The sequence below is a fragment of the Balaenoptera musculus genome, chromosome 20 (genome assembly GCF_009873245.2).
Source record: "Balaenoptera musculus isolate JJ_BM4_2016_0621 chromosome 20, mBalMus1.pri.v3, whole genome shotgun sequence".
Classification (NCBI taxonomy): Eukaryota; Metazoa; Chordata; class Mammalia; order Artiodactyla; family Balaenopteridae; genus Balaenoptera; species Balaenoptera musculus.
In genome coordinates, this window is record NC_045804.1 from 59086770 (window position 1) to 59110695 (window position 23926).

The 23926-nt window shown below is 46.5% G+C and overlaps 2 protein-coding genes across 10 annotated transcripts in view; both read left to right on the forward strand.

Moving 5' to 3' along the window:
• The window catches only part of FLCN (folliculin), a 58632-nt gene that overhangs the window by 14082 nt on the left and 20624 nt on the right, over positions 1 to 23926 (forward strand). For 8 of the 9 annotated variants that reach the window (XM_036838197.1, XM_036838199.1, XM_036838195.1 and 5 more), the window contains 3 exons: positions 798 to 929; positions 1044 to 1149; positions 1811 to 3099. In XM_036838197.1, coding sequence (XP_036694092.1) covers positions 798 to 929; positions 1044 to 1149; positions 1811 to 2012 — 440 coding nt within the window. In that variant the 3' untranslated portion in view covers positions 2013 to 3099. Of the gene's footprint in view, positions 1 to 797; positions 930 to 1043; positions 1150 to 1810; positions 3100 to 23926 lie in introns of those variants that run through there. The other variant, XM_036838200.1, reaches the window with a different exon arrangement.
• Positions 16166 to 21320, forward strand: PLD6 (phospholipase D family member 6). The gene is made up of 2 exons (XM_036838203.1): positions 16166 to 17573; positions 19963 to 21320. The coding sequence occupies exons 1-2, from the start codon at positions 16829 to 16831 to the stop codon at positions 20208 to 20210; spliced, it is 993 nt and encodes a 330-aa protein (XP_036694098.1). The 5' UTR covers positions 16166 to 16828; the 3' UTR covers positions 20211 to 21320.

Consider the following 23926-nt stretch of genomic DNA (forward strand, 5'->3'; position numbering starts at 1 on the left):
CGGGTCCCAGTCCTGGGGCCCTGAGGGGGGTTCAGGAGGCCCGCTGGACTGAGCCCCCCGCCTCGTGGTCTTCCTTCCTCTTCCTGTTCTCCTGTTTTTATCTGCCTTAAGTCCGTCCCTGGTGCTCTTCAGCTCGGTGGCCCTTGCTCTGCTCCCCTCCGCCCTGAGGACTGGCGAGCTTACTGCTCTAGACAGAGAGCCAGGGAGCTGATCGGCATACCTCATGCTTGGTTTCGGGGGGTCAGGAGTCAGCACATCCCTTTGTGGGTGCACGTCCCTGCATCTGGCACGTCTAGGCCTCCTCCAGGCACATCCGTGAGCGCGGTGGGAAGGTTGGTCACAGAGCTGTCACTCTCTCAGCAACCAGGCTGGGCCGTGAGTCCAAGAGGCAGCGTTGAGAACACAGGCTCTAGTCTCAGAGATGGGCTTGATATTGTTACCACCACTAGCCGTGTGACCTTGTGCAAGTCACTTAGCTTCTCTGAGTCTGTTTCCCCGTCTGCAAAATGGGTTACGTTGTAGCGGGACCACTCTCCCAGGGCTGTTTAGTATTAGACCAATGGAGGTATACGCAGTAATTTGTAGTAATATTATACAGTGCATTATTAGCTTAAGTGAGTCAAAAGTGAACCCTTAACTCTATTCACAAGCTACGAAAGATTTTAAGTGCCAGAGTGTTCAGCTCAGGAGGCTGGAGTTTTCCCCAGATGATCTGAGACGATTGGGAGGCACAAAATGAGGGGCTTGGTCCCGGGGTGAAGAGCACTTGACGGGCAGCGTGTGTTGTGTCGCCGCAGAGTTTGCTGTGGTGGTGGAAGTGCACCCGGCCGCTCGCTCCAGCCTGCACCCGGCCGGGAGCGAGGACGAGCAGGCCCTCGGCAAGCACGAGTTCGTGGTGACCAGTGGGAGTGCTGTAGCCGCAGACCGAGGTGGGTGCCGCTGAGCGGGGCTGCTCTCTCCCCGGCGAGCGGGCTGGGGGGAGGGCTGAGGCCGCCCCTGCCCTCCCCGTGCTGACCCCCCAGCTGTGCCCCGCTTGTCCCCAGCCGGCCCCACCATCCTGAGTAAAGTGGAAGCGGCTTTGACCAACCAGAATCTGTCGGTGGACGTGGTCGACCAGTGCCTCGTCTGCCTCAAGGAGGAGTGGATGAAGTAAGCAGGCGCCGCCTCGGCCCTTAGAGTCTGTGCTTTCAGGGGAGGGCTGGGCTGCCGGCAGCAGGAGAAGCAGGAGCCGTTTCCAGAGACAGAGGTGAGGCCGTGGCCACTGCGGGAGGGGCTGCGGAGGAGAGGTGCAGGGCTCCACCACTTGCTGAACTGGCTGGGTGACCTTGAGCAGGTGAGCCCGCACCCCTGAGCCCCAAGCTGCTCTGTGCTCTCCAAGGGAAGCACTTATTTTTGATGCTCAGTTACCTTAAGAATTGGAAGGTCGGGTAGCAGATATTCCCTCCTTATTAAGCAAGTTACTGTATTTCCTCCCGCCTTCTTAGTAATTTTCTGTCAAATTTAATTAGTCAAACATTGTTCTGATTTCAGACAGTACAATGGAGCTTAGGAGCCACCTGTCCCTTTTATGAACGGGAGGAACATTTGTCTTTTTAATCTCCCTGTTTGGCTGCACCGGCGTTAGCACTGGTGGGGAAATGGGAGACCCTGGGTGCAGGCGCGAGCTGCCACTCTGCTGTGCTGTCTCTCCTGTTTCACTTCCCGCTCTGCCTGTCGAGCCGTTGCTGGTCTTGAAGCCGTTCAGGCCCCAGGACCAGAACTCTGCTGACGGTTCTGCGGTCGCTGAGTGTTTGGTTTTGGTTTTCTACAGCAAAGTGAAGGTCCTCTTTAAATTCACCAAGGTGGATAGTCGGCCCAAAGAGGACACACAGAAGCTCCTGAGTATCCTCGGAGCGTCTGAGGAGGACAATGTCAAGCTGCTCAAGTTTTGGATGACAGGCCTGAGCAAGACCTACAAGTCACACCTCATGTCCACGGTCCGCAGCCCCATGGCCTCGGAACCTCGCAGTTGACCCCGTGCTGGGGCTCTGCGTCTGGGTAGCCGGGGACGTGGTGACGGCCGCCCTGGCCGTGGGCTCAGACACAGGTCTCTGATGGCGTTCTCAGGCTGTCCTCCCGTTTCCGAACTGCTGGCGCGAAGCTGTTTCCTAGTAAGGAATGGAAAACGTTGGGGCTGAACTTTGCCCTCTGTGTGGGATGTGGGCCTGGTCTTGTTCTTGGCACCATCCCACAAGCTATTTGAATTGCTCCAGCCCTGAAGGAGGGCAGTGGGAGACTTGTGACAGTTAGTCCCCTGCATTCGCGCACCCCTGGGAGAGAAGAGCGTGAGGAAGGTGTGCATCTCGTGCCTCTCATGGAGGGCATAAATCTCAAAATTTACAGGGAAACATGTCAGGCCAGCTCCGCCTTGGGTATCTTAGCCGCAATGTCATACCCTCTCTTGAGGTTGAACCTTTCTATTCTGAAGTTCAGCAAGGGTTTTCCAGGTAGTGCATGCATATGTGAGTTTTGTGAATTTTCAGGTTGTGTTCTGATCCGTAGTTATTGTTAGTAATCTGGTTTTAAGTTAGGGCTCTGGGAATGCCTTTTGGGGTGGAGTGGATGTTTTCCTCATCTTTGAATCACCTGGAATTCGTGTTCTGAAGTTATCTGACGACCAAGTCTTCTGGCCATGCTCTCCTGTGGTTGCTTTGAAATTACCCTGTAGCTTGAGGACAAACCCTGATCTTTTTTACACAAAGAGGATACTTTGCTGAAATGTCAGATGGAGTCGTTTGACTGGCCTGGCTCACTGTATGTGGAGTTGAGAAACCCATCATAGTTTTATTCCGTATCACTTTGCCCTCTATTGCTTCTTTAAACGTTTACATTTGGCTGCAGTTAAGTTTCAGAGTATGGTAGTTTAAGACAGGTTCATCGTCCCTGTGTACATTTTTAATAAGGATTCATGGTTTGGAAGGATTTTCCGGTAATTTTGCTGATTTGTTTATAGTTTTTTGTGTTTAATTTATATTTAACAGGAAGACCATGTTTATATGACTAGGTATCTGTATCATGCAAGAACATTGAAATAATAAAGATATATTTTTATAAACTGTTGACTACATGGTTTTATTGGTTTGATACCTCAGATTTTCTTGGGATCAGTCATAGAAAATAATATGGTTAAAGTAACACCAGTGATATAACTATTTTGGAACTCTGTACTTTACTGAAGGCTTACAATTTCCAGGGGAAGACTTAGTAAACTGTGGTTAATTTTCAGTCAGTTTTAGCTCGTAGTACAGTTGCAGCTTCCTATCTCCCACCCCCAGCCCCGTGGCAGGGCCGTACACGTGTTCTTGGAGCAGCTTGCAGGAACGAGGGTGGGTAAAAAGGATCCTGTCCTCTGAACATCAGGGCTCTGTGCCTGATTGCTGCTGGCTGCTTCTGATTAGAGTGCACACGAAGAGGGGGCAGCCACTGTCGCTGCGCCTCCCCCTCTGGGTGGCAGCCTCTCCCTGCTTCATTTTTGCCTTCCACCTCTCAGGAGCCAGACATTAAAGAGTAGGGCACTCAAAAACAATTGCATGTGTGAGAAAATTTAACAGTGACTGTGCACATCCAGGGAAGGGCTCAGGAAAGACCTGAGAAAAACTGAAGTTTACACCTCCAGCTGATCCCTGGCAAAGAGCCTACAACAGTAAAAAATAACAAACCTCAATAAAGATGTTAAAAAAAAAAACAAAAACAAACCAGTAAACCCTGGGGAAGGGGGAGAATCTGATTTCCAGAGTTATGCCATTATTAGATTTAAATGCCCAATGTTCAGCAAAAACAACAACAACAAAATCACAAGGCATACAAAGAAACAGGAAGGTCTGTTGAAAGGAAAAAAAGAATTCAGAATCTGTCCATGAAAAAGACTTAGTGGCAGACATATTAGCCAAAGACTTTAAAACAACTGTTAAAGATGCTCAGAGAACTAAAGGAAGATGTGGAGAAAGTCAAGAAAATGATGTGTGAACAAAATAGAAATTTCAAAGACAAAACCAAAAAAAGAATCAAAAAATATTCTGGAGCCGAAAACTGCAGTAACTGAAGTGAAAAATTGACTTAGAAGGCTTTAAAGACAATTTGAGCAGGCAGAAGAATGAATCAGTGAACTTAAACATAGGACAGTGGAAATTATTGAGGCTAAGGAACAGAGCCTAAGAGATCCACGGGACACCATTGAAAGGACCAACATATGCATCGTGGGAGCCTGAGAAGAAGAAAGGCAGAATATGCGAATAAATAATGGCTGAAAATTTTCCAAATTTCGTGAGACACATGAATATAAACATATAGGCATACCTTAGAGATTGTGAGTTTGGTTCCAGACCACTGCAATAAAGCAAATATTGCAATTAAGTGAGTCCACACGAATTTTTGGTTTCCCATTGCATGTGGAAGTTATGTTCACACTATACTGTGTTTTTTTAAAAAAAATTAATTAATCTTGTTATTTATTTTTTGGCTGCGCTGAGTCTTTGTTGCTGTGTGCAGGCTTTCTGTAGTTGCAGCGAGCGGGGAGCTACTCTTCATTGTGGTGCGTGGGCCTCTCCTTGCGGTGGCTTCACTTGTGGAGCAAGGGCTCCAGGCGCGCAGGCCTCAGCATTTGTGGCACGTGGGCTCAGCAGCTGTGGCTCGCAGGCTCTAGAGCACAGGCTCAGTAGTTGTGGCGCACAGGCTTAGTTGCTCCGCAGCTTGTGGGATCCTCCCGGACCAGGGCTCGAACCCGTGTCCCCTGCAATGGCAGGCAGATTCCCAACCACTGTGCCACCAGGGAAGTCCCTATACTGTGGTCTATTAAGTGTGCAATAGCATTGGCTAAAAAAAAAAAAAGTACAGGGACATCCCTGGTGGTCCGGTGGTTAAGACTCCATGCTTCCAATGCAGGGTGCGTGGGTTCGACCCCTGGTCAGGGAACTAAGATCCCACATGCCATGTGGCCAAAAACTTAAAAAAAAAAAAAAAAAAAAGTACATACTTTAATTTAAAAATACTGTCAAAAAAATCCTAACCATCATCGAGCCTTCACTGAGCTGTAGTGGTAACATCAAATATCACTGATCACAGATCACCAATTGAAATATGATAATAATGAAAAAGTTTGAAATATTGCAAGAAACACCAAAATGTGACAGAGACATAAAGTGAGCAAATGCTGTTGGAATGATGGTGCCAGTAGACTTGCTTGATGCAGGGTTGCCACAAACCTTCAGTCTGTAAAAAAAAAAAAAAAAAAAAGCAACACAGTATCTGCAAAGCACAATAAAATGAAGAATGGCCTGTACAGGAAGCTAAACAAATTCCAAGTAAGATGAACTCCAAAAGATCACAAGACATGCAGTCAAACTTTGAAAAGACAGAGGGCAGACAGCAGAAGCAAGAAGAACTACAATTCTGCAGCCTGTGGAAGGAAAACCGCATTCACAGAAAGACAAAATGAAAAGGCAGAGGACTTGGTACGAGATGAAGGAACAAGATAAAACACCAGAAAAACAACTAAGTGAAGAGATAGGCAACCTTCCAGAAAAAGAATTCAGAATAATGATAGTGAAGATGATCCAGGACCTTGGAAAAAGAATGGAGGCAAAGATCGAGAAGATGCAAGAAATCTTTAACAAAGACCAAGAAGAATTAAAAAACAAACAGATGAACAATACAATAACTGAAATGAAAAATACACTAGAAGGAATCAATAGCAGAATAACTAAGGCAGAGGAGCAGATAAGTGACCTGGAAGACACAATGATGGAATTCACTGCCGTGGAACAGAATAAAGAAAAAGAATGGAAAGAAATGAAGACACCCTAAGAGACCTCTGGGACAACATTAAACGCAACAATATTCGCATTATAGGGGTCCCAGAAGGAGAAGAGAGAGAGAAAGGACCTGAGAAAATATTTGAGGAGATTATAGTCGAAAACTTCCCTAACATGGGAAAGGAAACAGCTACCCAAGTCCAGGAAGCGCAGAGTCCCAGGCAGGATAAACCCAAGGAGAAACATGCTGAGACACATAGTAATCAAACTGACAAAAATTAAAGACAAAAATTATTGAAAGCAACAAGGGAAAAAATGACAAATAAAACATATAAGGGAACTCCCATAAGGTTAACAGCTGATTTCTCAGCAGAAACTCTACAAGCCAGAGGGGAGTGGCATGATATATTTAAAGTGATGAAAGGGAAGAACCTACAACCAAGATTACTCTACCCGGCAGGGATCTCATTCAGATTTGATGGGGAAATCAAAAGCTTTACAGACAAGCAAAAGCTAAGAGAATTCAGCACCACCAAACCACCTCTACAACAAATGCTAAAGGAACTTCTCTAAGTGGGAAACGCAAGAGAAGAAAAGGACCTACGAAAACAAACCCATAACAATTAAGAAAATGGTAATAGGAACATACATATCAATAATTACCTTGAACGTGAATGGATTAAATGCTCCAACCAAAAGACAGAGGCTCACTGAATGGATACAAAAACAAGACCCATATATATGCTGTCTGCAAGAGACCCACTTCAGACCTAGGGACACATACAGACTGAAAGTGAGGGGATGGAAAAAGATATTCCATGCAAATGGAAATCAAAAGAAAGCTGTGTAGCAGCACTCATATCAGAAAAAATAGACTTTAAAATAAAGAATGTTACAAGAGACAAGGAAAGACACTACATAATGATCAAGGGATCAATCCAAGAAGAAGATATAACAATTATAAATATGAATGCACCCAACATAGGAGCACGTCAATACATAAGGCAACTGCTAACAGCTATAAAAGAGGAAATCGACAGTAACACAATAATAGTGGGGGACTTTAACACCTCACTTACACCAATGGACAGATCATCCAGACAGAAAATTAATAAGGAAACACAGGCTTTAAATGACCAATAGACCAGATAGATTTAATTGATATTTATAGGACATTCCATCCAAAAAGAGCAGTTTACACTTTCTTCTCATATGTACATGGAACATTCTCCAGGATAGATCACATCTTGGGTCACAAATCAAGCCTCAGTAAACTTAAGAAAATTGAAATCATATCAAGCATCTTTTCCGACCACAACACTATGAGATTAGAAATCAATTACAGGGGGCTTCCCTGGTGGTGCAGTGGTTAAGAATCCGCCTGCCAATGCAGGGGACACTGGTTTGAGCTGTGGTCTGGGAAGATCCCACATGCCGCAGAGCAACTAAGCCTGTGCACCACAACTGCTGAGCTTTTACTCTAGAGCCCGCAAGCCACACCTGCTGAGCCCGCGTGCCACGACTACTGAAGCCCGTATGCCTAGAGCCTGTGCTCCACAACAAGGGAAGCCACTGCAATGAGAAGCCTGCGCACCACAGCAAAGAGTAGCCCCCGCTCCCCACAACTAGAGAAAGCCCACGTGCAGCAACAAAGACCCAATGCAGCCAAAAATAAATAAATTAATTAATTAAAAAAAATTACAGGGGAAAAAAACCATAAAAAACACAAAACACATGGAGGCTAAACAGTACATTACTAAATAACCAAGAGATCACTGAAGAAATCAAAGAGGAAATCAGAAAATACCTAGAGACAAATTACAATGAAAACACGACGATCCAAAACCTATGGGATGCAGCAAAAGCTGTTCTAAGAGGGAAGTTTATAGCAATACAAGCCTACCTCAAGAAACAAGAAAAATCTCAAATAAACAGTCTAACCGTACACCTAAAGAAACTAGAGAAAGAAGAACAAACAAAACCCAAAGTTAGTAGACGGAAAGAAATCATAAAGATCAGAGCAGAAATAAATGAAATAGAAACAAGGAAAACAATAGCAAAGATCAGTAAAACTAAAAGCTGGTTCTTTGAGAATGAAATTGAATCAAATCTTCCAACAGGGGCTTCCCTGGTGGCGCAGTGGTTGAGAATCTGCCTGCCGATGCAGGGGACATGGGTTCGAGCTGTGGTCTGGGAAGATCCCACATGCCGCGGAGCAACTAAGCCCTTGAGCCACAACTACTGAGCCTGCGCGTTTGGAGCCTGTGCTCCGCAACAAGAGAGGCCGCGATAGTGAGAGGCCCGCGCACCGCGATGAAGAGTGGCCCCCGCTTGCCGCAACTAGAGAAAGCCTTCGCACAGACGCGAAGACCCAACACAGCCAATAAATTAAAAAAAAAAAAAATCTTCCAACAAACAAAAGTCCAGGACCAGAAGGCTTCACAGGTGAATTCTATCAAACATTTAGAGAAGAGCTAACACCCATCCTTCTCAAACTCTTCCAAAAAATTGCAGAGGAAGGAACACTCCCAAACTCATTCTATGAGGCCACCATCACCCTGATACCAAAACCAGGCAAAGATACTACAAAAAAAGAAAATTACAGACCAATATCACAGATGAATATAGATGCAGAAATCCTCAACAAAATACTAGCAAACAGAATCCAACAACACATTAAAAGGAACATACACTATGATCAAGTGGGGTTTATCCCAGGGATGCAAGGATTCTTCAGTGTATGCAAATCAATCAGTGTGATACACCATATTAACAAATTGAAGAATAAAAACCATATGATCATCTCAATAGATGCAGAGAAAGCTTTTGACAAAATTCAACACCCGTTTATGATAAAAACTCTCCAGAAAGTGGGCATAGAGGGGACGTACCTCAACATAATAAAGGCCATATACGACAAACCCACAGCAAACATCATTCTCAGTGGTGAAAAACTGAAAGCATTTCCTCTAAGATCAGGAACAAGACAAGGATGTCCACTCTCGCCACTATTATTCAACAGAGTTTTGGAAGTCCTAGCCACAGCAATCAGAGAAGAAAAAGAAATACAAATTGGAAAAGAAGTAAAACTGTCACTGTTTGCAGATGACATGATACTATACATAGAGAATCCTAAAAATGCCACCAGAAAACTGCTAGAGCCAATCAATGAATCTGGTGAAGTTGCAGTCTACAAAATTAATGCACAGAAATATCTTGCATTACTATATACTAACAACAAAAGATCAGAAAGAGAAATTAAGGAAACAATCCCATTCACCATTGCAACAAACAGAATAAAATACCTAGGAATAAACCTACCTAAGGAGACAAAAGACCTGTATGCAGAAAACTATAAGACACTGATGAAAGAAATCAAAGGTGACACAAACAGATGGAGAGATATACCATGTTCTTGGATTGAATCAATATTGTGAAAATGAGTATACTACCCAAAGCAATCTACAGATTCAGTGCAATCCCTATCAAATTACCAGTGGCATTTTTTACAGAACTAGAACAAAAAGTCTTAAAATTTGTATGGAGACACAAAAGACCCTGAATAGCCAAAGCAGTCTTGAGGGGAAAAAATGGAGCTGGAGGAATCAGACTCCCTGACTTCAGACTATACTACAAAGCTACAGTAATAAAGACAGTATGGTGCTGGCACAAAAACAAATATAGATCAATGGAACAGGATAGAAAGCCCATATATAAACCCACGCACCTATGGTCAACTAATCTATGACAAAGGAGGCAAGGATGTATACAGTGGAGAAAAGACAGCCTCTTCAATAAGTGGTGCTGGGAAAACTGGAGAGCTACATGTAAAAGAATGAAATTAGAACACTCCCTAACACCATACACAAAAATAAACTCAAAATGGATTAGAGACCTAAATTTAAGATTGGACACTATAAAACTCTTAGAGGAAAACATAGGAAGAACACTCTTTGACATAAAACACAGCAAGATCTTTTTTGATCCACCTCCTAGAGTAATGGAAATAAAAACAAAAATAAACAAATGGGACCTAATGAAACGTAAAAGCTTTTGCAAAGCAAAGGAAACTACAATCAAGACGAAAAGGCAACCCTCAGAATGGGAGAAAATATTTGCAAACGAATCAACGGACAAAAGATTAATCTCCAAAATGTATAAACAGCTCATGCAGCTCAATATTAAAAAAAAACCCAGTCAAAAAATGGGCAGAAGACCTAAATAGACATTTCTCCAAAGAAGACATACAGATGGCCAAGAAGGACATGAAAAGCTGCTCAACATCACTAGTTATTAGAGAAATGCAAATCAAAACTACAATGACGTATCACCTCACACCAGTTAGAATGGGCATCATCAGAAAATCTACAAACAACAAATGCTGGAGAGGGTGTGGAGAAAAGGGAACCCTCTTGCACTGTTGGTGGGAATGTAAATTGATACAGCCACTGTGGAGAACAGTATGGAGGTGCCTTAAAAAACTAAAAATAGAATTACCATATGACCCAGCAATCCCACTACTGGGCATATACCCAGAGAAAACCAGAATTCAAAAAGACACATGCACCCCAGTATTCACTGCAGCACTATTTACAATAGCCAGGTCATGGAAGCAAGCTAAATGCCCATCGACAGACAAATGGATAAAGAAGATGTGGTGCATATATACAATGGAATATTACTCAGCCGTAAAAAGGAACGAAATTGGTTCATTTGTAGAGATGTGGATGGATCTAGAGACTGTCATTCAGAGTGAAGTAAGTCAGAGAAGAACAAATATCGTATATTAACGCATATTCGTGGAACCTAGAAAAATGATACAGATGAACTGGTTTGCAGGGCAGAAATAGAGACACAGATGTAGAGAACAAACGTACGGACACCAGCAGGGGAAAGTGGTGGGGGGGTTGGTGGTGGTGGGATGAACTGGGAGATTGAGATTGACATATCTACACTAATATGTAAAAAATAGATAACTAATAAGAACCTACTGTATAAAAAAATAAAATAAAATTCATAAAACAATTTAAAAAAAAACTTCCAAAAGACAAAGAGCAAATCTTGAAAACAGCAAGAGAGAAGTGAATCCTCAGTAAGAATATCTGCAGAATTCTCATCGGACATTTTGGAGGCCAGAAGACAACGGGGTTGATATATTAAAAGTCTCAAACAGAAAAGTCAACCGAGAATCCTCTATCCAGCAAATCTGTCCTTCAAAAGTGAGGGAAAAATCAAGACATTACCAGATAAAAGCTGAGAGGTTTGTTATCATTAGACCTGTCCTGCAAGAAATGCTCAGGGGAGTCCTATAGGATGACAAGAAGGGACACTGGATAGTACCTCAAAGCCCTATGGAGAAACAGAGATCTCAATAAAGATAAATACATGGGCAATTATAAAAACTAGAATTACTATAACAATGGTTTGTAACCATACTTTTTGTTTTCTATAACCAAGAAACATACCTTTAAAGAAAAAAATATTAATGTGAAAGCTTGTGTTACTGTAACTTTGGTTTGTAACTCCAAATTGTGTTTTCTACACAGTTTAGGAATACATTTAGAAGAATTATTAGTTTATGTTTTGTGGCACATGACGTATAAAGATGTAACAACCGGGCTTCCCTGGTGGCGCAGTGGTTAAGAGTCTGCCTGCCAAGGCAGGGGACATGGGTTCGAGCCCTGGTCCGGGAAGATCCCACATGCCACGGAGCAACTAAGCCCGTGCGCCGCAACTACTGAGGCTGCGCTCTAGAGCCCGTGCTCCGGCAACAAGAGAGGCCACCGCAATGAGAAGCCCGTGCACCGCAACGAAGAGTAGCCCCCGCTCACCACAACTAGAGAAAGCCTGTGCGCAGCAATGAAGACCCAATGCAGCCAATCAACCAATAAAATAAAATAAATTAAAAAAAAAAAAGATGTAACAACCAAAAGGATGGGACAGAGCTGTAAAGGAGGAGGATTTTTGTTATTGAAGTTAAGCTGCTATAAATTCAAATTAGAATGTTATAACTTTAGGATGTTAAATGGAATCCCTATGGTAACCGAAAGGAAAATGGCTACAGAATATACAGAAGAGGAAATTAAGAAGGAGTCTAAACAACTCACTGCAAAAAAAAAAAAAGAAAGAAAGAAAAGGAGACAGGAATGCAAGAAATGAGGAACCAAAAAGCTATAGGGCATACAGAAACATAGGCTTTAAGTCAAAAACGTTTACAAGAGACAAAGGACATTATATATTAACAAAAGGCTTCTGTATAATAAAGTACAGCAAGAAGATATAACAATTATAAACACTTACGTAACTAATGACCAACCATCAAAGTATATGAAACAGAAACTGAGAGAATTGAAGGGAGAAATAGTTCTACAATAATAGTTCTACCCCACTCACAATAATGGATTAAAAAAACAGAAGATAAATAAGGAAACACCTGAACACCACAATAAACCAACTATATCTAACAGACATTTACAGAGCGCTCCACACAACAGCAGCAGCATACACAGTCTTCTCAAGTGCACTTGGGACATTTTCCAGGATAGACCATAGGTTAGACCACAAATTAAATCTCAATAGATCTTAACATACAGATATCATACAAAGTATCTTCTCTGACCACAAGATGATGTTCGAAATCAATAACATAAAACTGGAAAAGTTACAAAACTGTGTAAATTAAACACATTTTTTTTTAGTATAGTTGATATACAATGTTGTGTCAGTGTCAGGTGTACAGCCCAGTGATTCTTGTACATGGATAATATATTCATTCTTTTTCAGATTTTCCCATATAGGTTATCACAGAATATTGAGTAGAGCTCCCTGTGCTATGCAGTAGGTTCTTGTTGGTTACCTATCTTATATACGGTAGTGTGTGTGTGTTCATCCCAAGCTCCTGATTTATCCCTCCCCTCACGTTTCCCCTTTGGTAACCATAAGTTTGTTTCTGTTTCGTAGATACGTTCATTTGTGTCATATTTTAGATTCCACATATAAGTGATATCCTATGGTATTTGTCTTTCTCTTTCTGACTTACTTTGAGTAGTATGATAATCTCTAGGTCCATCCATGTTGCTGCACATGGCATTATTTCGTTATTTTTTTATGGCTGATAAATATTCCATTGTGTATATATACCACATCTTCTTTATCCATTCCTCTGTGGATGGACGTTTAGGTTGTTTCCATGTCCTGGCTATTGTAAATAGTGCTGCAATGAACATTGGGGTGCATGTATCTTTTCAGATTATGGTTTTCTCAGGATATATGCCCAGGAGTGGGATTGCAGGATTATATGGTGATTCCATTTTAGTTTTTTAAGGAACCTCCATACTGTTCTCCATAGTGGCTGTACCAATTTACATTCCCACCAGGAGTGTAGGAGGATTCCTTTTTCTCCACACCCTCTCCAGCATTTATTGTTTGTAGACCTTTTGATGATGGCCATTCTGACCGGTGTGGTGGTACCTCATTGTAGTTTTGTTTTGCATTTTTCTGATAATTACTGATGTTGAGCATCTTTTCATGTGGTTTTTGGCCATCTGTATGTCTTCTTTGGAGAAATGTCTGTTTAGATCTTCTGCCCATTTTTTGATTGGGTTTTTTGTTTTTTTGACATAGAGCTACATAAGCTGTTTGTGTATTTTGGAGATTAATCTCTCGTTGGTTGCTTTGTAAACAATACACTTTTTTTTAAAATTTATTTTATTTATTTATTATTTTTGGCTGCGTTGGGTCTTCGTTGCCGTGCGCAGGCTTTCTCTAGTTGCGGCAGGCGGGGGCTTCTCATTGCGGCGGCTTCTCTTGTTGTGGAGCACGGGTTCTAGGCATGCGGGCTCAGTAGTTGTGGCTCGCGGGCTCTAGAGCGCAGGCTCGGTAGCCGTGGCTCACGGGCTTAGTTGCTCCGTGGCATGTGGGATCTTCCCGGACCGGGGCTCGAACCCGTGTCCACTGCATTGGCAGGCGTGTTCTTAACCACTGCACCACCAGGGAAGTCCAACAATACACTTTTAAACACCCAATGGATCAAGAAGAAATTACAAGGGAAATTAGAACAAATGAAAATGAAAACACAACATAACAAAATTTATGGGATGCAGTGAAAGCAGTGCTGAGGGGGAAATTTGCAGCTACAAATGCTTATATTAAACAGAAAGAAAGATCTGAGATCAATAACCTAACTTTACAACTTAAGGAACTAGAAAACAACAAACTAAACCCAAAGCTAGCAGAAGGAAGGAAATGATAAAGATTAGAATAGATTGGAAAGGTTAGTATTTTTTGTTGAAAATAACCTCCTGTTTCTTTGCATGTCTAGTAAGCTTTGGTTGACAACTGGACATTTTTGATAATAGAGTGTAGCAACTCTGGACTTCATTTTTCTGAGGTTGTTGTCCTTTGGAAACTTACCTGGACTTAAACTTCAGCATCTCTTCCCCTGCACTGTGCAGCCACTGGTGTGTCTGCTCTTTTTTAAAAATTATTTTTATTTATTCGTAGGGGTCACCCCTGAGTCTTTCTAATGTGGTAGTCAGCAGTGATTTTGGTTTAACCCAAATACTTTGAGCCTGTAGGCCTCATACCCTCTGCTGATCAATCTGGGTTGGGGAATGCTTTCAAGCCCCCCTTGGCTTTCACTTTTCCCCATGCTCTCCTGGGTCTCTCCCACTCATACGTTGCTCCCCAGTTAGCCAGGGATGTGTGGAGAACATAACTCAGCCCTTTTATGGTTTTCTCACTTCCAGGATGTCTGTCACATTTTTGACTGACCTGCTGCTTGCCCTAACTTGGACTGCAAGCTTGGGCTGGTAAGGCTGCGTGTTTTGATCATTCATTCACAACTGAATCCACCATTTTTGGCCAGCAAAACTGTAGGTTCTTGCAGCCAATCCCACATTGGTAAGACTACTACTTCTTCCAGCCAAGGCTGAGGGGTGGGTTTTGAAGGGATGGGCGCCTCAGTCCGCAAGGCCACAGACTCCTCCGGCTCCTGTCCTAAGCGCCACCTGGTTTTAAAAGCTAACACTTCTCATTTTGTTGTCTGCCTTTGCGGTACTTCCAGTGCCCTGAAGTTGTTGTTCTTGAGCATTCTCCCCAGTTTTATGGGGGTTTTTTGTTTTTTGTTCTTTGCTGCACTGCGAGGCTTGTGGGATCTTAGTTCCCTGACCAGGGATCGAACCCGGGCCCTCCGCACTGAGAGCTCGGAGTCCTAACCACTGGACTGCCAGGGGATTATCAATTTATGTTTGTTCTTTGCAAGGGGGAATTGAGCACCTCTTTATACTGCCATCACAGGAAGACCCTCTTCTCATTCTGTATTATCATTTCAAATGAAGAAAGTGAGGCTCAAAGAGATGAAGCCACTTGCCTGAGGTCCTGCAGTTAGGAAGTAGGGGAGCCAGAATTAAACTCAGGAACTCTATTAAAAAAGTTTTATTGAAGTATAATTGACATATAAGGAATTATACTTATTTAAGCCACGTAATTTGACAAGTTTTACATATGAATATGCCCGTGAAACCATCACCACCACCAAGATAATAAACATATCTACCACATGTCTCTTTCTAATCCCTCCTGCCCTTCCCTCACCTCTAGGCAACCAGAGATCTGCTTTCTGTCACTATAGTTTGCATTTCCTAGAATTTTATATAAATAGAATCGTAAGTCTGTACTCTTTTTTTCTGGCTTTTTTCACTCAGCATAATTAAAATCCATCCATGTTGTAGTATATATCAATAATTTATTTCCTTTTATTGCTAAATATTATCCTGTTGCATTAATATGCAAAAGTTTATCTGTTGACGGACATTTATGTTGTTTCTAGATTTGAGTTATTACAAATAAACCTGCTCTGAACATTTGCGTACAAGTCTTTGTGTGGGATATGCTTTCATTTCTCTTTGGTCATACCTAGCAGTGGGACAGCTGGACCATATGGAAGGTGTGTGTTTAACGTTTTAAATAAACTTTTAATTCAGAATAATTTTAGATTTACCAAAAAGTTTCAAAGATAGCACAGAGAGTTCCATATACCCCTCACCCGGTTTCCCTCATCCGTTAGTATCTTCCGTTACTGTAATTCATTTGCCAACGTGAAGAAACTGACATTGGTACATTACTATTAATTAAACTCCAGACTTTATTTGGATTTCACCAGTTTTGTCAGTAATGTCAGCTTTCTGTCCCAGGACACAATGCATGTAGTTGTCAGGTCTCCCCAGTCTGCTGTGGTCTGTGACAATGTCCCAGCTGGTCCTTTCTTTCGTGACCTTGGCAGACGTGAACAGTACTGGCCAGGAGTCCTGTGGAAAGTGACAGCATGTCCTCCAACCTCGGCTTCTGATGGGTTTTACCTCAGGACTGAACTGGGGCTACGGGCTTCGGGCACGGAGATCACAAAGCGAGGGGCCTCTCATCACACCCTCTCAGCGCGGGTGATGTCAGCGTCACCTGCTCAGGGCGGTGTTGGCCAGCTCTCTGCGGGCAGAGTTTTCTTTCCTCTTTCCCGGTGGCAGTCGCTCAGCTGGGCTCACCCTCAAAGGGGCAGATTTCGTTGCAGCTCCTTTGGGAGGGAGCGTCTGCATTTAAATATTACTTGGAATTCCTCTGTACAGCAGATTGTATCTTCTCTCTCATTTCTTTCATTTTTTTTTTGAAACTTGAAAAAAATCTAAATACATTTATTAATACCAATAAAAGTTCATTATTAAAGGGAAAATTAAAAGAAAACAATAAAATGTAACATTAAAAACATGGTAAAGATGAAACTCTAGAAGGTGAGTTGATTGTTATGATCTGGCTATATCAATTTTATCTTGGGACTTGGTTTTCTCTTTTCTTTGAATTTTATTTTTATACAGCAGGTTCTTGTTAGTCATCAATTTTATACACATCAGTGTAAACATGTCAATCCCAATCGCCCAATTCGTCACACCACCCCCCCAACCCCCCATCTCTCATTTCTTTACTCATTTACTTCACTATAGAAATAGTGTATATTTATACTTGGGTTATAATCCAATTCTGCATTATTCATGCTGTTCAAGTTGTTCCAGTTTTGGTCACTATGGGTCTTCTCTGCTTGTCTCCTGGGTTCTCTGGGCGTCGGGCGCGCAGGCGCAGTGTGGGCGGGCGCACGTAGGCGGCAGGCGGGTGCGCAGGCGCAGTGGGCAATGGGCGCCGAGTGCGCCGGAGCAAGTGCCCCGGGGCGGAGGGCGCACGTGGCCCGTGGACGGCGGCCGCACAGGCGCAGTGGGCGGCGGGCGCTGAGTGCGCAGGCGCAGGTGGGCTGCAGGCGGGCGCGCAGCCGCAGTGGGCGGCGGGCGCACGTGGCAGGCGGGGCCTCAGCCGCCGCGGGCGAAATGCAGCCGTTACGCTGGCAGGTGGTGGCTGCTATCGCCGCGGGCCTCGCGCTGGCCCTGGAGGCGCTGCCCGCCGTGCTACGCTGGCTGTGGGCCGGGCGGCAGCGGCGGCCGCGGCGCGAGGTGCTGTTCTTCCCGTCTCAGGTGACGTGCACCGAGGCCCTGCTGCGGGTCCCGGGTGCCGCGCCCTCCGGCTGCCCGTGCAGCCTGCCCCATGGCGAGAGCTCGCTGAGCCGCCTGCTGCGCGCCCTGCTGGCAGCCCGCGCCAGCCTCGAGCTCTGCCTGTTCGCCTTCTCCAGCCCGCAGCTGGGCCGCGCAGTGCAGCTGCTGCACCAGCGCGGGGTGCGCGTCCGCGTGGTCACCGACTGCGACTACATGGCCCTCAATGGCTCACAGATCGGGTTGCTCCGCAAGGCAGGTAGGCCGGGCGCGGGGCCGGGGGAGGCGGGAGGCAGAACCCGGATGGTGGGGGTGTTTGGGGAGGGGGCCTGAGGACCGGGGAGACCCGTTCGCGTCCCCTGGCGGCCTTGCAAGGTCTGGGGAAACTCCAGGGCCTCCCGAGGAGCTTCTGTGCAGAGCGTCTGAGCCCGAAACCTGGGCGACAGCCCCGGGAGGGACCGAGGCTGGAAGCAGGTCGGCCAGCAGAAGCTGGTCAGGGCGCAGGTGCGCAGAGAGGCTGCGTCCGCTTAAGGACCAAAGGGAGGAAAAGGCCTTTCCCCTTCAGTTTGTTAGTGAATTTCATTTTGGAGCTTCTGAAATGAATTTTTTTAAATTTATTTATTTTATTATTTTATTTTATTTTATTTTTTGGGTGCGTTGGGTCTTCGTTGCTGCGAGTGGGCTTTTCTCTGGCTGCGGTGAGCGGGGGCTACTCTTCGTTGCGGTGTGCGGGCTTCTCATTGCGGTGGCTTCTCGTTGCGGAGCACGGGCTCTAGGCGCGCAGGTTTCAGTAGTTGTGGCTCGTGGGCTCTAGAGCGCAGGCTCAGTAGTTGTGGTGCACGGGCTTAGTTGCTCCGCGGCATGTGGGATCTTCCCGGACCAGCTCGAACCCGCGTCCCCTGCATTGGCAGGCAGATTCTTATCCACTGTGCCACCAGGGAAGCCCTGAAATGAATTTTAAAAATACACTACAACGTGGAGCTGAAATGTTTAGTTGGTGGCAGTTAATTTGTTTCTCCAGCTGCAAAATGTCAGGGAAGTCAGGTCTTTGGCCGGCCTGCCTGTCTCACTGGGGTGGGGACAGGTGAACCCGGATGTATGAATAATTTTGAAGACGTTCTAAATTCACAGCCTGCCTTACCTGTGAATTCTGTTTCCTCCTCCTGCCTCAGTGTGACGTTGTGTCCTGTGTGAGCTGTTCGGAGTCTGAACCTCGTGCCCTTCTCTCCATCACTGAGGCACCCAGGAGGGACATTCCTGCATCAGCATCTGTTTGACCTGTCAATTCTGGTGGCCGCTGTGGCCGAAAGACGCGTGGGGCCTTTAAGAACTGTCCTGGCTGCTCTCAGCCCAGCTTGCACGGGCCTCTTGCCCGCTCTCCTGATGGGAACACGCTTCAGTCTTTTGCTGCTTTTCCGTCTGCTTCCGTGTGGGCAGGGTTGGAAACCTAGTGTAAACGTTGAGGACCGTTGACTTCTGCTCTTCCTGGTAGCTACGTGTTGTCCTGATCTGTTGGTTCTTTTGATGGGGAAACTTGGCAATGTTTCGGCATAGCGGTTTTATTTTGTTTAGGTTTTTAGAGAACCGTAGAACCTCGGGTTTGGGAAGAACCTTAAAGGGCCCCGCGACCAGACTCCGTCTAAACCTTGATAGTCCTCTGAGGGCATCCAGGCCGTCATTTGTCACTCACTGTTGAACCGGTCTCTCTGCGAGTCTGTGTTTGCCTGGACCGGTTCTGGCCTCTGGGGACACAGTGCTGAACAGCACAGCCCCAGTGGGAGGCTGACTGGAGCAGGAGTCCTGGAGGTGCCCGGAAGGGTCAGGAGATGTCGTAGGACAGGTACGGCTGTGCAGAGGGCGAGACATCTGCCCCGCGGCGTGACATGCATGAGGGCCCATGCTGTAGTGTGAGGAGTGGCAGGCGATCCTGGGGTCGAAGGTGGGAGTCACGAGGAGGGGCTGCCGGGCGCACCTAGGGCTCCGTGAGCTACAACAGGCAGAGAGGCTGTGTGAGCGCGGTGGTCACAGGGCCAAAGCCGCGGCTTCAGGTCCAGGGCCTGGTGTCTCCTGCACTGTTCCCCCCGCCAGGCTTGTACCCCTTACAAGGTGCTGACTGCAGGGGGATCTGCTTCTGGGCCTGAGTGAGACCTTAGGGGCAAGTGAACCCGAGCAGATGGGTTTTGCACCAGTCGCCACTGGATCGTCCTGGAACCAGTAACTGAAGGATGATGCGGGTCGTATGCCCTGGAGGGGGTGGGGAGCCTGCCCCGGATCAGGGGCTGGGAGCAGGGCATGTTTCCAGAGGAACTGAGTCACGCGTCCCTGCCGCCACCCGGCCCTCGGCTCTGTCGTCCTCCCCGTCCCGATGCCTCTGTGTCCTCCACGCCTCCTCCTGGGGCTGGTGGGGCGGGCCCCTGCCTGACTCAGCCGCTGTCACCATCCGGACGCGGTGGTGCCCGCGAACCCGGACACAAGCACGATCAGTCACGTGAACACATGCGTGCTGCAGAAGGAGCCTGAACCCTAGCGATGGGTGGTGGGGGCTGGGGGGAGGGAGCGAAGGGCTCCAGCGTGGGGGTGGTGAGGTGGAGCGCCCAGCCGGGGGCTCACTGGGGCGACAGGCAGCAGTGGCGTCTCACTCCTTGCAGGGATCCAGGTCCGGCACGACCAGGACCTGGGCTACATGCACCACAAGTTCGCGATCGTGGACGGGAAGGTGCTGATCACTGGCTCGCTGAACTGGACCACCCAGGCCATTCAGAACAACCGGGAGAACGTGCTCATCACGGAGGACGAGGAGTACGTGCGGCTCTTCCGGGAGGAGTTTGAGCGCATCTGGGAGGAGTTTGACCCCGCCAAGTACACCTTTTTCCCTCAGAACAGGAGACGTCGCTGAGATGCCTGCACGTGGGGCGGTGGGGCCGGCGTCCCTCGAGCTGGAGCGCCCCTCGGGGGCCACGGCGACATTCCCGCTAGGAGCCGCGCGCTTCCGGGGCCGGAGTCCACGTTCTGTGCGAGGAAAGCCAGTCCCGTTAAATTCTCCTTTGTTAAATGGCACAGTTCACTAGAGAGTGTTGGGGTTTACGAGGAAGAGGCCATGCTGCAGCGGAAGGGCCGGGTTTTGGACCAAACGCGGGGTGCCTCCGTCAGGGTTGCGCGTGCAGGGAGGGCCACCGCCTCATCACGGAGGCCGATCCGAGCCCCTTTCCTGGTTCTGGGGCCTCCCTGGCTTCCCCTGACCCGTCGGTCCAGCCCTCGGGCCCCTCAGTGCTCCCTCAGCCCCCATCCGGCTGGCGGAACCTGGATGGCCAGAGGGTGACGGTCCCTCCCTCCGTGCTGTCTCCAGCTCCTGGGGGGAGGGGCGGGGGATGGCACGGCGAGGAGGAGTGGCCATCATCCTTGGGAATCACTCAGTAGAAGGGACGAGCACTGAGAGCTTGGTGCTTGGCAGCCCCTGGTGTATGTGAGGTGAAGTGAGCAATCGTAACACGTGGAAACAGGAGTGTCCAGAGCTGCTCCTGTTTCCACGTGTTAGGATTTTAACTTTTAGCATTCTCACATTCAGAGAAATTTGGTTGTGCATTTAGAATTGACCTTCACCGCGACACTCGTGGCTTTGCTCAGTATCACCGAGGCAGGACCCAGGGTGGCCTCACTGGGCTGTCCTGGTTCCCGGGGCAGGGATGTGACATGTTTGAACTGTCCCGGAGGCAGCTCCGAAGACACCTGGACAGCAGTTGCTCTCTCCTGTCGCTCAGACCCGGTGGGCACCCCTGGGTCTCCTCCCTCATCTCCCAGCCCCTGGGGACCCTTCCCCCACATGGCGTGTTCCTCTCGATTTAAAGTTATCTCTGACTTAGAGTGTCAGATAGGTAAACCCGAAGCTTAGCTTTTCTTACTCAACCAAGGTGTACTCTCAGATTGGAAGTCACAGACGTGGCTTCACAGTGACCGTGTTTCTCCCCTGAGCTGGGCCCGCCGCCTCGAATAAACGTGCTCTCCCCTAGCCGACTAGCGTTGTGTGTTTCTGCCTTTTGTTCATTCAAATAGTGGCTACTTATTAAACAACTTCTTTTGGTGGCGGGGCGGGGGGGAACATCCAGCTATTTAGAAACCGTTGGCCAAGGCAGGAGCCTCTCGAGGAGTGAAGACTTGGGGGTGTTGCTTGGGGGACCCCCAGTGTCCTCCGAGTGTCTGCCCGGCGCGCGCGGGGCCTGCGCCTTCGTTCCGGAGGCGGGCGGTGTCCGCAGTCCCAGCACTGCGCGCACCGGACCATCCAGCCCCACCATCGAGGTTGATGTTGCAGAAGTTGTGAAGTGAGCTCATCTCACATAGTTTTTTACTTAGTGTAATTTTATTTATATTGTTTTAGTTACTGTCATCTTAGCGGTGGGAATTTGATCTAATCAAGTTCCAGATTAACAGCCTTTCTGAAAGGAAAACAACACTTTCTCTGAGGGCCTGGGTGCTGACGAGGCTACAGCACTAAGATCAGCCTCCACTTTGGAGGCTGTTCTGTCCCCTTGAGGGAGGGTGACCATACGAGGTGACCAGAGCCCCGCTCTGACAGGAGAGGCGTGAGGAGGGGCAGCTGGGCTGGGGGCAGGGCATAGGCCGACCCCGGCGTGTCCGGGTCTCCAGGAGAGCCAGAGGGGTTCGCGGCCGAGGCTGCGTGGTTCCCAGGTCTCCGGGTCGTGAAAGCAGGTGAGCTGAACCATTGGTATTTTCTTGATTCGGAAGGTAGTTCAGGCCGAGTCAGTGGCTTGTGCTGAGCGGCAGTTGTCTGGGGGCTCATCCAGTGATGGGCAGGCACACTGAGGAGACCCCCAGAAGTGTGGCTGGCATCCCGCGGGCAGGGGACACCGGGCAGTGACCTGAGCACGGAGGGGAAGAGGCTGGGAGGGGGCTTGTGTGGCGTGTCGTCCGAAGCTGCACGCTTTGTCCACAAGATTCTGTCACAAACGGAACCATTACAGGAGGGAATCCATCCCCAGGAGGCTTGGCAGTTGCTCCCTAAGAGGCATCGAGGTCGGCTCCCCTCTTACTGCCCCCCGCCCCCCGCCCCCGCCCCACAGGCTCCTGGCCAGCCTCGTGATTCGGGTTCCAAGTCATCATTTTAACTACAGGGCAGTGATGCAGCTTAACAAACCTGACAGGCAAAGTTAATTAAACACTGGCACAGTTAACGTGTAAAATATTTTAAACTCATGTAACCCTTGTGGTAAAAAAAAAAATGTCCTGGTAGTAGTTCGTCCCGTAGCTGTCAAATACACGAGCATGTTGGGTTCAAACAGTGCAGTTCCATTGTATTTAAAGCACTGTATTGGTTGTACTGAATTGGTTTTTAAAGCAACTGACTAGTTTAAAAAAACACTTCACTCGGATTCACATACCATAAAACTCACCCTTTTAAAATATGCAATTCAGTGTAGTAACAGTATATTAACAGAATATTAGTTATTAGTATATTAACAGAGTTGTTATTTACTATAATAACAGTTGTGTAGCCATCACTACTGTCTGATTTCAGAGTGTTTTCTTCACTCCAGAAAGAAACCCTGTTTCTGTGGATTTACCTGGTGTGGATGTGTTACGTAAATGGAATCCACAACATGCGGTCTCTGGTATCTGCCTCCTTTCCCTGAGTGTAGTGCTTTTGAGGGCTATCCATGTTGTAGCAGGTGTCAGTATTTTACTTTTTATAGCTGAATAATAATGCATCGTATGGACAGAACACATTTTGTTTACCTGTTCGCCAATTGATGGACATTGGGGTTGTTTCCACCTTTTGTCTGTTACAAGTATGATGCTGTGAACATTCACATACAAGTGTTCGTGTGGACATGTTTTCATCTCTCTTGAGTATATACCTAGGAGTGGAATTGTTGGGTTGTATCACTGTGTTTAACCATTTCAGAAACTGCCAGACTGTTTTCCAAAGTGATCGAATCATTTTACATTCCCACCAACAGTGTATCAGGGTTCCTTTTTCTCCACATCCTCATGAACAGAAAGCTATTATTTGACTTTTTTAAAAATTAGTTTTAAAAATGGAGGTGTAATTGAGGTACAGTATTATGTAAGTTTCAGGTGTGTGACAGTGACACAGTATTTAAGGGTTATATTCCATTTGCAGTTATTATAAAATATTGGCTATATTTCCTGTGTTGTACTAAATATCCTTGTAACTTATTTTATACATTGAAGTTTGTACCTCTTAATCCTCTACTCTTATCTTGCCCCTCCCCCTCCCATCTTCCCACTGGTAACCACTAGTTCTCTAGACCTGTCTCTTCCTTTTTTGTTATGTTAACTAGTGTATTTTATTTTTTAGATTCCACATATAAGTGATATCATACAGTATTTGTCTTTCTCTGTGTGACTTATTTCACTGAGCATAATATTCTCCAAGTCCATGCATGTTGTCGCAGATGGCATTATTTCATTCTTTTTTATGGCTGAGTAGTATTCCATTGCATATATGTACCACATCTTCTTTAGTCATTTATCTATTGATGGACACTTAGGTTGCTTCCATATTTTGGCTGTTTTACACAGTGCTGCTGTGAACGTTGGGGTGCATGTATCTTTTCCAATTAGTGTGTTCATCTC